At 24.8% G+C, this 16404-nt stretch overlaps 1 protein-coding gene across 1 annotated transcript; it reads right to left on the bottom strand.

Annotated features, from left to right (window-relative positions):
* Nucleotides 1-2097: 2097 nt before the first annotated feature.
* Nucleotides 2098-4540, bottom strand: LOC113858088. Its single transcript, XM_027490546.1, has 7 exons — nt 4433-4540; nt 3894-3964; nt 3459-3578; nt 3270-3348; nt 2895-2981; nt 2619-2681; nt 2098-2351 (listed from the first exon to the last, which is right to left on the bottom strand). The coding sequence occupies exons 2-7, from the start codon at nt 3947-3949 to the stop codon at nt 2274-2276; spliced, it is 483 nt and encodes a 160-aa protein (XP_027346347.1). The 5' UTR covers nt 3950-3964; nt 4433-4540; the 3' UTR covers nt 2098-2273.
* Nucleotides 4541-16404: the final 11864 nt, after the last annotated feature.

Here is a 16404-nt window from a genome sequence, read left to right on the forward strand (position 1 = left end):
CAACATTTTTTGGAAGAATAATGTTCAGGTTTAGAAGAAATGGAAGTTGAAACAACCAAGTTGACTGTTATATTGTTGTAGATGTTAACATGTTTGGTAGAGGTAGGTTATCTGAGACATTTAACTCATCAATTGAAGCATTTCGACAATTCTTTCTTGCATTCCTATGACATTATTTCATTAACTTATTAACCAATTTCCTTGCTATTATTTCTAAACTCATCAGGTTGGAAATTCTATTAAATCTGACAAATTTTAACAGAGAAAAACAAAAGAAGAAAGTTTTGCAAACATGAAATGTGATAATATGTATTTGATTGTATCATGTTAGTGTTTGATTGGAGCATCCAGTTTGGTTTAGTTAGGTGATGACGTAGTAGAAGATCATGGCTTTGGGGGCAATTTTTTGGACCAAGTTAAATAAGCAGAATTATTATATTAATGCAAGGTTCTAGAATTTCTGACAACAAATAGAATAATATCATTGATTACATTTTCAACAAATAGAAGACAATGTTTTTGTTTAGAAGCTAAAATTAAAAATACATGAACAAGGAATTATAAACTTCATAGCTGTTTTTCCTTAGGCGTAATTGACTAATTGTTATCACTTTCAACCTATTAAAATTAAATGTGCATAATATCTATCTATATAAGAGTTATTAAGAAGAGGGGTAAATTTTCTATTTTATATAAATATATTTAAAATTAATATTTTTTAAATAAAAATATAAATTGTTATATTTACATAAATTTAATATATTAATTATGCATTTATCATCGTAAATTTTTATAATTCTCTTAATTAAAAAGTAAAAAATATATCATCTCCTTCTATCCCTTCCAAAAAACCATCTTCTAAACATACCATAAAGAAAATTATATAAAAATAGCCAAAAGTTACAGAGGATTTATTTACATTTCAGTGTTATGAGCTAAACGGGACTTGTGTATGGTTGTGAAACGTTCGAATTACTGCTGCTCAACTGTTTTACCTGAAAATGTGCGTCAGTATTTGGATTACTTTAAATATTTTTAATGACAAAAAAAATAATGTAAAATATTTTTGAAAGAATCTTATCTAAAAATTCAAATGTTAGCCTAACACGTTAGCCTCTTGCTTTAGCCTTATGTCAATTTTAGGTGTCAATTCTATCATATTTGATCTCAAGTTCAGCTCCCAAGCGTTAGTCGACTTCGATTTGCTTACATCATAGCCCATTTGGTTGACAGTTAGAACCTCTCACCAACTTTTCCTCCTCAAGCTAAAAACAAAATGGGTAATGTTTGGGGTTGAAATACGCTGGTATTTCATCTCAAATATACACCCGCAAGAAAAATTTTGTAAACAAATTATGAGAATATCGCTATATTATTATTATTATTATTATTATTATAGAAGAAGTCTGAATTTTTCCTTGATTTTCTTCAAACAGTGCTAAGCAAAGGCTATTTGCTAAACTGATTTGTAAAGTTACAATAAATAATGTTTATGACTACGTTGTCAACAACTTTATGTTTGGTAAAAACATTAAAATTATTTGCGATAACAAAGTCAGTTCCATACCAATTTCGTACCACATTCTCTAATATGATATATAAAAAATATCTGCCACTTATTTTGTAACCAAAACAATATCAAGCATATCATAAGAAAAAAAAATTCTAAAACAAATAGCTGTTCCCACTTAACCATGGAGGGCATAGATTTGAATATGGAAGTGCACAAGATTATTTTAGTTTAACCAATTTTCTTGAATTTGAATAATAGAAATGTATTTGTGTTAAATTCTTCGAACTTGGTTGTCTTTAGTGAAAGATACTAAGAGATCCTCTTTTGAAGAAAAAAATGTAATTAAAAAAAAAAAAAAAAGGATATTGCTAGAAGCAGCTCAAAGAAACCTCTAGCTTTCATGTACTTTGTAGAAAGGTGTGAAGAGAAAGCTCAAATCAATCTGCTACATGTAAATATATATTAAAAAATAAAACTTAAGCTGATGCACTCTGGTAAATAATGACTTACTTCCAAAAATTAGCACAAACAAGCATCTACATAAGATCGAAATCCAATGTTTGGTAAATCCATAAGCACTCGTAGATTCTACTCTAGAAGTTGGAGAACCTTAACCTGGAAATGGTCCTGACGAGAACTTAAACCAAATTATAGGTTCGAGCAACCATTATACAGGTACATATATATAACTCTCCATCTATCGGCCTTAAGTTGTGAACTTGTGATGAATGATGATATACAGATTGATAAAACAGGATCCTTACTTCAAATCTGATGACTGTATACCATGTCGCTTGAAGAATTCTCTAAATCCATAAGCACTAACGTCGTAGTTGAACTGCAAGTGCATAAATAAAATGAAATCAGACAAAATATCGCAATATTTGACAAATAGAAGCAACTATATTAGCCAGGAAGTACGAAAAAAATTATTTTACGTATTCCAGTCACTTAATGGTTGATTACTAGATTTAGCACCAGATTCATTTTACATATTTATTTGAGAGAAGGAGCTCAAAATATTAATAATCATAATCAGTAATAGATGCTACAGTTTGCCTGAAAAGAACTTGCAAGGTGCCACCTAGAGAATGAAAAAACTTACAGGCAAAACCTTCACATTGTATCTACTAATGTTTGGATCAGCTACCCTTCCCTGGTTAGCTGCCTGTATCAAAGAACGCGAGTCTCAAATTACAAAAAAATATTTATATGGAGTGGTACAGTCACTGAACAGATTAACCTATGAATAAAGATTATTGCCACAGAATATATGCTTTCAGCATAATTATTACACTAAGAATTTTTTACAACTTCTTCACATCAGCAATTTAGGTAGTGAAGTGATGAGACAGTAATGAACAGTTAAGGAACACCATACTTGTGTTGGGCTATGAAATATTTCAATGAATGGATACTCATTTTTCTGCCGAGTTATACAAAACCCAGGATATTTTGGACATTCAACCTGCAAAGCACAATAAAATAACAAGTTCATCAATGTGCAATAACAATGCTACAGATGGCACAGAAAATTAGTAGCCAAAACCCAATAAAATTAATAATAACCATGGGTAATAAAATGGAAAGAAGGGATTGCTGAAAATTGATGAACAATGAATTCTACAGTGAGTAAATGTGTCTGTATTTTTGTGATTCTATTTGATGAGACAGTCATACAGGTGCTATGCTGCATCATGATGTTATTCACACGATTTCCAACAATTGCAGAGTGAGTTAATGAAAAATAACTTACTCGCATAAATTTAACATGTGGATAAAATTCAGCAGCAGCTTCTTCTATTACTTTGTCAAGATGTCGAGTGTAATTCCCCCTGCATTATCAAATAGCAAGTAGTTATTCCTAATTCTTTTCCATTCAGACCTGAAGACAACTTCAAATTGGGATAAGCAAATAAGAATTCTGAAGCTAACTTCAGATCACCTGATAGTAAACGCAACAACCACGGGAAAACCTTCGTGAAGAAGGTTGACAAACTCACGTTCAGAGGTAAAATGAATAACCCTTGATGGTCCAAGATCCTTTGGATAGCCAGTATAGTACCTAACATTATCACAAAAGTTCCAAGAATAGACAGAATCATATGATGTGATACTGCTCCAAGAATAACGCATCAGAGCAGCATCATGCCGTAACAGCACAGCTATAATTGGAATTATGCAAACTATTGTACCATAGGCAGCCTAGTGAACTTTATTAGTAATATATAAAGATTTGAAATTTTCTCCCTAATCTTTGTAGATATGACTGAACCATCCTTCAATTAAATGACTACAGCGGTTCTATACTATAATGAACAAAATACAGTCATTTTCAGCAGCGACACTAGCAGTTAAGCTCATATGCAGGAAGTAATACTTGCAAGTTGTGCGAAGATGACTGATCATCCGATTGAAAAACGATGGATCTTCCATTTCACAGAGTAGTTACTGCAAAATAAGCAAATGTTATATCTAATATCCAAAAGTCGATTACATAATCTCATCTACCTTCTACGATCACAGATAAGAACCAACTAAGAAAATCAGTCAAAATTCCACACATGACTACAACTAGCTCAGATAACTATTTAAGCACACAATAATTTTTATTTTCTTGTTTCATTTAGGGCCAATTTATTTTACTATATCTCAATTACACTCAAAAGTTCAAAATTAGTTATATTAAAACCAATTCTGCACAACTTTAAAACATATATGAAATACTGAAGCATTTTATCGAACAGCTCACGACCATTGCATGATGACAACTTCTTATATATAATGATTCTAAATTGACATGCCAAAGTGAAAAGCACCAAGATAAAAGAAAGAAAGAAAAGCGAAATATAGGGACATTGGAGGCTTTAACGATGAGGTAGATAATTAGTGGGTGTAGGAAATGAACAATTTTGTTACCTCCAAATTCAAATTCTTAGACCCACTTTTCCTCACTTTCCTTCAGTTTCCCACTATCCAAACAGCGAACTAGATTAGAGTGACATTGAGGAAGAACCCAGTCCCTTTGGCGTTATTTTATTTTATTTTATTTTATTTTAGTCAAATTTATTTGATAGGGGAATTTTTTTTTTGAGGTTAGAGTGACTTATTGGGCCATCGATGTGAACTTTGGGCTGGATTGGGCCCAGTACAATCCTACCGCAGCCATATTTTAATGGATTGTTTTAGTTGCTTGTTGGTTCGGTCTATTTTGATAACTTCTAATTACTAGGAAAGTGTGTATGTTTGCATTGGATGGAATGGAAGTGGAATTTTTTTTCTACTTATCCATGTTTAACAAATCATGATAGCAACAAAAATCACTGGTCTAACTATGCTTCGATTGATCATAATAAATTATTTTTAATATATATATATATAATAAAAAAATAAAATAATTATTTATAAATAAATAGTGTAACACAATAAAAAATAAAGTAATATTATATTGTAAAAATATACCATTCAAATAAATTAAAAATAGTAATTTTACAAAATAAACTCAATTTAATAATTTTTTATATTTTTTTATTAATTTTTTACTCAAGCATAATCTTTATTTATCATCCAAGGTATTTCAATAGGATTCTAACAAGACAATGAGCTAGTTTTTTAAAAAAATATAGATTAAACATAAATATTTAAAAATAATTAGAGGAATGATCACCAAAATTTATTTTAAAGGAGAGTTTGAGAGAAAAAACTTTTTAAGAAAATAATGATTTTTAAAATCACGTGAGTTCAGAAATTATTTATGCATAAAAAAAGTATTTTTATTCCACAATGTTCATTTAAATAATAATTATCTTAAATCAATTATAAAAATTTATTATAATTATAAAAATATTTATCTAATTCCTAAATCATATCTTATCTATAAAAAGAAGAGCTTTTTTTTTACTAACAATGTCAATTTTTTTTCATGTTCAAAAACTTCATCTTTAATATTGAAACCTTATAAAAAAATATTAGAGTTTTATAAATCAAGTGAAAATAAAGGTTTTTAATCCAAAAATGCATAAGTAGAAGTTAGGGTTTGGAATCAACTCTCTTTATTTGAAAATATGTCTCTAAAACTATGTTCTTCGCAAGATTTAGAGGAAACGTAAAATTATAATCAGGGATACCATCCAAGAACCAAAATTTTTCCTAGATATCACAAAAAAGCACACTTTTAAAAAGAGAGAAAATAAAGAAATAGAATAGAGCTTGGAAAACTAAGCTCCGAAAAACTTACTTAGGATCAGAAGGAATAAGCTTTCAAGCTCAAATCTGAAAAAGATTCAAAATTTGAAAGAATTTTCTCCGAAAAGGGAAGGTAAGAGAATAAAGAGAAACAAGATAGAAGTTATTTGACTTAAAAAATTGAAGTTTCTAATATGAAAGTTTTTTAAATATCCCTCAAGCTCGCAACTTTCTCGCTACAGCGAAAAAATTTCACAATATTTTTTTCTTGTTGTTTGTCATTCTAGTTACAACGAGAATCCTATCTACCATGCTAGTGTTGTTAAGTCATCCTGATCCACTTCTCACCACAACAAAACTCATTTGCTACAGTGAAAGGGCTCTAAAGGACCTAGTTCAAAATGTTCTTTCTTGCTACAACAAAAAATCTTGTGCCAAAATATCTATTTTTTTTCAAAAACAAGTCAAATAAATTGAGGATGTTACAAGAGATAAAAGTTCACAAATAAAAATTAAAAGACAAATATAACATGATCAGAAAAACAAAAATTAATATTTCTATCATTTTTTAATCCTCTTTTATTGTTATTTCTATAATTATTTGTAAAAACTAAAATTTATTATCTAAAAGACAAATATTAAAATTATTAACTGTATAAAGTTTTAAAAAATAAATATAAATTTTAAAATTAATGTAGAAGTGAATGTATGATTTTAATTTTTATGAATTAATAAACTATCTTATATAAAAATTATAACTCAACAAGATACAAAATTAGGAATGAAAATATTTTAGGTTGTCCGATAGAGCTATTTAATTAATAAGCTATTTAAGGCCTAAACCGAGCTAATCTATTTAATTAATAAACTTTTTAAAAAAATTTAATTAATTAAATAAGCTAGACTTAAACTTAAGAAAAAGTCTATTAAGCTTATTAGAATGACCTATTTAAAATTTATAATAATATATTAAATAATTTTATATAAAATTATAATATATTAAATTAATTAAATTTTAAAATAATAAAATTTTAAATTAAAAATAATAATCTTTTTGTTAAAATTAAAGAATGTCTCTATTGTGTACCCTAAGAGAGAAAGAGCTTTCCTTGCTAGAATTTTTTACATATCTTATACACATAACAATATAACACTGATTTACATTACATTGTCTCAATTATGTTTATTGTTAGTTCATTTCATCTCATCTATCATTTTTTTACAATCTTGCACATTATTTATATTATATCATCTTTTAATAATTTATTTAGATACAAGCATTATGACTTTTAAAAGACATACTTATTTAAATGATTTAATAGTCTATTTATAAGAAAGTTTAATAAATTATTAAATGTCTCAATACGAAGTAAGTCAAAAGAGATAATGGGCCAAATTAGGCTTTTAAAAATGTCAGATTAGGCTTAATAAAAAATTTATGATACGCTTAGACTTCAAAATTATTAGACAAATTAAGTCTATTTATGCAAAGCCTGATCTAGCCTAGCCTATTTTCATCTTATACACAATGATAACAAAATAAGAAATATTAAATTTTTTTTGTTTTATATTTGTTGTTGTTGTTGTTATTATTATTATTATTATTATTTAAAAGAATAAAAAAATGAATATGAGAAGTAAATCATTTTTATTGAAATAGAATCAAATTAAATAAAACAATAAAATGGGCTAAATATAAAATTTAATTAAAAAAAAAGTAGCTCCTTTCCCCTTTTTGTTTTATGCAAACCCACTTTTTTGTTCGGTGGGCCACATGATATCGACCCAAAATTTCAGACTTCTTTTCCTACAGTTTTTTTTCACACTAGGTTCCACGAGCCCAATGCCTAAAATTTTTATTTATTTTTCTTAAACTCACTAGTGCTAGACCTAGGTCATCGATTTGGTCCAATCCAATTAAATTTGGCATTTTTATTATCCAAAATTCAACCTCAAAAAATTCATAAATTAAAATAAAAAATAAGATAATGATAACAAAATAAAAATATCTCCATTCTCTTGTTTTTTCTTTAAGCCTTCACCCTCTAAAACAATTTAGGCTACATTTGTTAGTAGCCTAGATGAAGTCAACTCCAAAAAAAGAAAATCAAGCCTAACACTAATCAGCCCCTATATATTACTATCAATATTTTAAAAATGAATAAATTTTTATTTTATTTGATCCTTAAGATAGTAAGTATCAGACATTTTAATCTCTTAAAAATGTTACGTTAGTCTCTAACTTTCATATCTATTAAATATTATAGTTCCTACACATAACCCTATTTTCATTGGAGAGATATAAGCATTTTTACTTTGAGTGCAAAAGAATTATATACATCTAGTAATGCCCTTGACAATTCAAGTAGTTTAAACTTCAAAGCATTAGATTTTACTAGAAGATCAATATCTTTTAAACTTTAAAGAAATATTAGGGACATGGGAGAAAGGTTCAAGGATAAGATTAAGTTGACAGAGAATTGCTTATAAACAAGTTCAATGTTGAGGGTAGAATCTCCACTCTATAGTTCTGTTAACTTTAATGCATAGATTTTAGAAAGAAACTTTAATTTTGAATCCATCAAATTACTTGTATCATGAGTACCCTCATCGGAGAGGAGCCATATTTATAAGAATTAATCGACATTTTGGTATTTGTAAATAAATAATATACTACACAATAAAATCGTAATTGTTTCCCCTTTCCAAAGTAAAAATGTTTATATATCTCTGAGTCAAAGATTTAGAGAGAAATTATGCTTTGTTAGTCAAAGAAAAAGGGATAAGGCTTGAGTTGGTGGAAACTTGAGCTTATTTGATTATGTTTGAGAGAGAAAAGATGTGTTCTTGGGTAAACTAAAGCTTTGTTTAGATTTCATTTTGAAGAGGGAAAAGGAGGGATTAGTGATCACTAACATTTATTTAGAAGTTAATTAAATATGAGAAGAATAGTTAGAGAGTTTTTCTAAGTCTGCATAAAACTCTCCTAATCATTTTTTTTTAATTCACTCATTTTGGAGAATTTTAGCGACTCATGTAGTGGAGTTTATCATTTCTATTTTATTTGTTAGATTCAATATTTAACATGATCTAGAATTAGAATAGCAAGAAAATAAAAATAAAAAAATTTCAAAAAATGTTAAAGACTGAGAATTTGTTTTAAAAATATTTTAGCAAGAGAAAATTGTTTAATTTTTATACTTTTTGAAAAAATAAAAAGAAAAATATATAAATAAAAAATATAAAAGGATAATAATGTCATTTACATGTTAAATATTTCATTATCTAAACAAGAAAAATATTTTGTTAAATATCTAAATAAGGGAGGGGTTTACTTTTCTTTCCTAAGTCTTTTAAACTTTTTTTTTTCTCTCTCCTTCCAAACTCTCAAATAAAGTCTAAGTGTTGAGTTATGGAGAGAGAATGAGGTTACTGTGATGGAAGGCAAAGAAGTAATGGCCAAAGAAAGGGAGGAAGATGTCATGAAACAATAAATGAACTTATTGCCTGAAAATTTCAAAAGTCAAAGACAAAAATGACATATTTTTGAAATATTCTAAAATATAATCATTTTATGTCCAAAATAAATTATCATGTGTTAGTTAATGTGACAAATCATCACTCATTTATTTAATTTTAACATTTTTTTAACAATAAGAACTAACATGATTGACGATTATTAATTTCAAAGACTAAAATTTTAAATTAAAATTTTTAAAGACTAATTTTAGTCAAGTTGCATATTTTATGAAAAAGTAAAAAATTTCTCCTTTTGTTTCCTTCTTCTCAACTTTCACCCCCTTGCTGTTGTTTTTTACTTTATTATAAAACCCCTCCTCTTATGCTTTCAATTCCTTTTTAATTTCGTCTCCTCCTCTTCTAAATTACTCTGCATTTTTATTTCCTTAGAAGCCAATTCAAGGTTGTAAGAAAAATGAAAAAAAAGTCTAAGTTAATCTCCTCGGGCTATTTTCATTAGCTTTTCTATTCGATTTTCTTTGTTTTTATGACAAGATATTGGTTTCCTACTTTAATTAGTGTTAAAAATATATATTTTTATAAAAAATTATTGACCTTCTATTAATGATGATAAATCAAAGTTTTGAAATTTTTATCTTCAAAGGGCATTTCTAATTTAGCTTATTTTTGTTATGTTCTCTTCATTATGTTTGTTCCTTTTATAGCTAAGCATTGTTTAGAACTGATTTGATTGAATCTAACCATCCTGCATGCTCCTCTTTTTCATTTTTATCAAAAATAATAAATAAACAACATTTAAATAAACAAATCATGACAAAATCTATTTGACATCTTAAGAAAAAAAAGTGAGATTTTATTATGAAATAAAAAAATTTAAAGAAATTATTATTTTAAAAATTAAACAAAAATTACAGTAAAAAATTATTTTTATCAATCATGGTTTTTTTATTTGTATTTAATTTTTTGAATTGCACAAAAACTATCTTAAATTGGCCTTTGATTTAAAATAAAATAAGATAAAGGAATAAAATAGAATTTTGTATTCACAAAAAAGTCATCAACTAGTGCTTACATGTAGTGTATTCTACTTTATTTAAAAAAAAAATATGAAATAGGGATAGAATGAGTGGCTATTTTACCATAGTTAACAAACATTATAAACTATTTTTTGAATTAGAATACATGTCAAACAATTTATTAAAATGGTCAAATTTTACTTTGTATTTTTTTTTTTTTTTGGCAAACTACATAATAAAAATGTGTCATTACAATAGAAAATGGCATGTAATATGCTTGAAAAGGTGACTTATGGCCAACAAGTATCTCTCAACGAGAAAATGACATGTGATCGATTAGAGAAAGTAGCTCATAACCAACAAGTGTCACTTAAGGAGGTGATAACACTTATCACTCTTAAAATAGTTGCTTACGGTTTAGAGGAATCAATTAAGAAAATTTTGACATATGTTACTAATAAAAAGAGTTGCTCATAGTGAATAAGAGACACTTGAAATATTTTTGACATGTAATAGTTAATTTTATATTTAAATTAAAAATAATTAAAAATAAATATAAAAATAAGAATTAATTAAAAAATTGTTACCTTTTAATTATAATTTCTAAAATTTTAACTATCATTGGAATATTATTTTTATTGTAATGTGACATTTTACAATAAGAATATGTGAGATAAATAGGTAAATTCAATCATATAATACACAAATTATCATCTTTTAACAATTACTTTAAAATATTACATAACTTATCATATATATTGATCCATCAAAATAATAACTTGAACAATCATTTGTGAATATTAATTTTCTTTTAAATTAAATGATAACTTAAATTTCATATATTTTTAAATAATTATATATTTTCCTTTTCAAATAAAGTATTTTTAAAAATGTGTTATTAAGTTTTTGTAAAAATTTTTGTTAACTTTTTTATTTCTACTTAATAAACAAAGTTAGTTAAAAAAATAAATTTAAATGAGTAAGAAAATGAACAAAATTTTAAAATTAAAATATTGATAACAAATCTAAGCTCAATAATATTAAATAAAATTATTTTGATATTATAACATTTTTATTAATTTATATAATACAATATTTTATATAAATGTTTCTTATAAAAAATTTGAAAATTATTTCTTTAAAAAAATTTATTAAAAATTTTAAATAAAAAGGCATATATGACATAAAAATACAGATATATAGAGTAACACATATTTTCCAATAATATTATTTCATCAAAAAAACATTTTAATTTATTTTTTATTTAAATAAAATAACATTTTTACTTGAAAATATTTAAATTTTTAATGGTAATTAAAATTTTAAAAATTATGGTTAAAAGGTAATAATTTATTTATAACTATTTTTTATTTTTATATTTATTTTTAATATTTAACAATTTAAATATAAAACTAACTATTACAAGTGTCAAAATGTTATTGAGTGACTCATCTCACCATGAGCAACATTTTTAGTGAAATTGTCGAAGTCTCTTTGAGAGATTCCTTTTCATTATTTCATCAGGCGGTTTGCAAAAAAACCACTATAGAAATTTTTCATTACTATTTGACAAGTATTTGAATTCAAAATTTTGTTTATAATTTTTGTTTATTATTGTAAAAAAGTCTAGGATGAGCAAATAATAACAAAAATAATATAAGATATAATTGATATTATAATCAAATATATATATAAAATATAATAATTTTTGTTTTATTATTACTCCTATTTTTATGTTGAAAAAGTAAAAATATATATTGAGACTTTTATTTTTTAAATTAGTTTATATGTTTAAAAAATATTTATGTTTTAACATTTACATGAGTATTTTGTTAAATTTTAGTTACCAATACTATAACTTCATTAAGAAATATTAAAAATAAATAGTATTTTTTCTATAAAAACTGCAATATAACATAACACATATAAAGAATAAAATGTAAATTTTTTAGTATAAAAATTAATTTATAAAATAGTGTTATATATATATATATGTTTTAAAAAGTCCAACCCATTTCCATTATTTTGACATTATTTCTAAGCCTTTCCTTCCTTTCCTTCTTGTTGACCAAAAAGAAAAATGGCTTTTCTTCTTTGACATTCATGCATATGAATTTGGGGTTGCATAATGCTCCATTTGTCTTTCGGTGCTTCTCCGACATTGTAGACTTGTCGCTAACAAGTTTCGGTGATGTAGACTTCTTCCACTGATGCAAACTTGTTCCTACAATCTCTTCCTAAAGGAAAGTGCTCCCATTTTCAGGTCATTTTAACTCAGTCCAATTTTCAAATTTGTGAATTGTAAGATTCTGATTTCATAACTTCAACAGGAAGAAGCTTCTAAGCTATAATTAAGATCAATTTTGGGTGCAACTCATTGGGTGATGAAAAAATGGTCCCAACTTGAGTTTTTATGTCAAATATACTGTTTCTTGGTCAGTAGAAAGGTCGTATAAATGGAAGACTATTATTTGACTGTGAACCATTGTTAGGTATTTTGTTGGCCTAACTATTGCTATATAATCTATTTCTCAAATTTCACTAATTAAAAAATAAATACTTATTTTATTCACTTAAATTCTAAATACTAATCACTTTAACTTTTAGTATATTAAAAAGCTCAACTAATAGGCAAAGTTCAATTTATTTACTAATTGCTGTCATCATCAAACTCGTACTTCTCCCCCATTGTCAATTATTTGGTGGAAGATTTGTCTTAATATTTAAACCAATAATTTTATTTGTCGGTTAACTACTTAACTGGGTCATAATAGAACACAAAATGCCAATTAGATATTAATTAGAGCCTTAAGAACAACCCTTATAAAAGGAACACCAAATGATCATTCCCTTCTAATACGATAGTACCATTATAGAAATAAGATTTAGATCTTTTGTAATGTTGATCAACATAATATATAGTCATATTAAATACAAATATTAATTTCTTTCACAGTATTATCTAATCATAAATTATTAACTTTTATAATAATTACTATAAGAGAAATTATACCTACAAAATTTTGGTTATTAGCTAAATTTTATTTAAGTTATGTTTGGATTTCATGTTTAGGAGGAGAATAAAGGGGTTAGTAATTTAATAATTTTTTTAATTTAGTAATTATATTAACAACATATTCTAATTTATTGATGTTATAAAAGTCTATATACTGGTAATGCATTAAAATAAATTAAAAAATATTTTTTTATTAATTTTAGCTAAGAAAACCTATAACTAATTAAGTGAATTTTTGTAAATAAAAAATGTATCTTTCTATTTTTAATATCACTGTATGGTCATAGTTATCAACTTAAGTGAATCTAAATTGACAAAAATAAAGCCATTGTGACATGATCGCATATTAATATATAGGTAATCATATTTTGTACCACTTTGTTCACATCCATTGAGTTAATGATAGATACATTTAACCTTCTGCTATTTGTGGAATCCTCTAATTAGAGCTTCCTGCAATGTCAGTATTCTAATACAGAAAAAAATTATGACAATAATTTAGATATATATATCAATATTTTCTAGTTTTAGCAGATACTTATATCTGAAATCGAATCTTGAAAATGAGATACATATGAAACAATATAATCTCCCGTGGGTTACCTGTTTAACAAAGATTAAAAGATTCCTACATATCTTCTTTCTTTATTAAAACTAAGAACATGGTCCATGGAAATTTGAAATCAAATCTCTTCATCACGTGACTTCAATTTTGCCAATATGTATACACATATGGATAAGGAATATTAATCAATCAAACAAATCATGAAACCATGCAAAAATAATAATATCAAGAGAGATATTAATGCTTTAAATTGTTTAAACTAGAATTTTCATATTTACCAGATATATATACAAACTTATCTCTTATACTACTAAATTAGAATTTTCTACTGCTCAGCACGTGATCATTTGAATTTTAGTAAATATAATTGTACTAAACAAAAAATATTTTTTAAAATAATTTTAAATATTCTCTTTATAATTTTAATTTTATTTTTATAATGCATAATTTGTTTAACTTTATTATGCACATCATTATGATTTTTATTTTTCTTTTAAATGTTTTTCTTAGTTCAAATTTAAATTTTCATATATAATACTATAGAATACATAGATTAACAAATAAAAACTTGTTATGTTAAATTTGAGTCTAAGTAAATAGTGGCCAAATATTTAACCATGTCAATAGGATGAAAATAAATAATTTAATTAAATATATATATTATTTTACCAAAATTTTAGTATGGGTGAAAATTTTACATATTTTTTAATATATCATTAAAAAAATTTATTTAACAAAAAATATATAAATTTTCATAGAAGTATTAGATTGGAATTTGCAGTAAAAATATCAAAACATTTTGAAATGTCAGAGCCATTCTTTGTGTACGCTTGAGTACAGTACCATGTACATCGTAAGTCATGACAGTGTATGGTGCAAAGGTAACACAACTTGTCCCAATTTTCTCAAAGTAGTTGTATTATTAAAAAAATTCGAAAAAGTACTATTCATTGTAATTTGTACAGCGAAATAAATACGACCTCGTTTCTGTTTAAACTTAATAAATAATACATTATACCAACATTTAATATATTAATAATATATATATAATAATATTTTTATTAATAAAATTATATATTAGTATAATTTATTATAGTTAATATAAACTTATAATGCTGTACTAATAGGTTATTTTTCAAAACTATATATTAATAAAGACTAATTGAATATTGATTTATCGGTTTTATAATTTTTTTGTAAAAATTATAAAATTTAATGCATTGAAAATTACACTAATATTAAATATTATTTTTTATTTTTTATTATATATCCTTACCTACTCATTAGAAAATTATTAAAATATTTATAAAATTGCCTCTCTTTTTTCAGTATCGACCGTTTCTAATTCTTATTTTCATGCTTTAGATTGGTTGACATTTAAAACTTGAGTTTCTACAATGTAGTTTTATCAAAATTAATCGGATATGATGTGCATACATGTCTTAAAATAAAATAAAAAATTACGATGATATTCTTAATAAAATTATATTATATTTTTAAGGTAAATGTCGGTTAAAGAAAAAATATTTTTTAAAATATTATTAATACATCTTTTCTGATAATTTTAAATATAATTTAACCTAGCTTTAATAGAAAATTATATTTCTTATTTTTTTAACCGGTGCAATTAAAATGGTAGTTGACACTTGACAACACTCTATCTTACACTCTATTTTTATATTGAAAGTGTGCTAAAATTAAATTCTAATTATTATAAAAATTATAATTTTTATTATTATAACATTCTATAATGATATAAATTTATGCTTTCAGTATATCTAAATTTAATTCTTATAAAAATACGTTAATTTCTTCTTAAAACAATATAAAAAGCTGTGCCTCTCAATAAATGAAGAAGAACTGTCCATTTTAGTATAAGCTAATCAACCGTCGATTAAATACCAATTTAAATTTCAAAAGTCAAACATAACATTTAATGCTACCATCAATATTTTTATAATAATTTAAATTCTCTTCTTTATCTGTAAATTACTTTATTTACTAAATAAAAATTATTAACTATATTTTTGAAATAATAAATAATTATACTTTTTGTTTAAATACTTATTTTATAAAGTATTACAATTACGGAAAGATATATTTTTAAGTACGGTAATTTTAAATTAATTTACTTTCTATGCATACAAATTTTTTTAATTATTAAATAAAAATTATTAGGTATTTTTTTATTTTTAAATAATATATATATATATAGGAGCAAGATTTTCTTACACTGGTGTAAGTCTAAATACTCTTCCACTAAATTTGAATATTTTATTTAATTTACGGGTTATAATTACTTTACTGGTCATTAGATGTAAGTTAAATAAAATGTTTAAATTAAATGTAAAAATTTTTAGACTTACATCAATATAAAAAAATCATTATATATATATATATATATATATATAACTTTTTTTAATTTTTGTGGATATGATTAAATTTAGTTTGAAGAAAGCACTAGTTTAGAAATTGAAAGTAAATAAATATTAAAAATTATATTAACATACATTAAAAATCATAAAATATGTACATTAATAATTTTTTAAAATATATTTTTCAATTTTTAATCATTATTCAGTACTAATTAGTATTTGCTTACTTTAAAATCTTAATAAAAGATTCCTTA

Source organism: Abrus precatorius, unplaced genomic scaffold (assembly GCF_003935025.1).
Source record: "Abrus precatorius isolate BTA unplaced genomic scaffold, Abrus_2018 Scaffold1, whole genome shotgun sequence".
Classification (NCBI taxonomy): Eukaryota; Viridiplantae; Streptophyta; class Magnoliopsida; order Fabales; family Fabaceae; genus Abrus; species Abrus precatorius.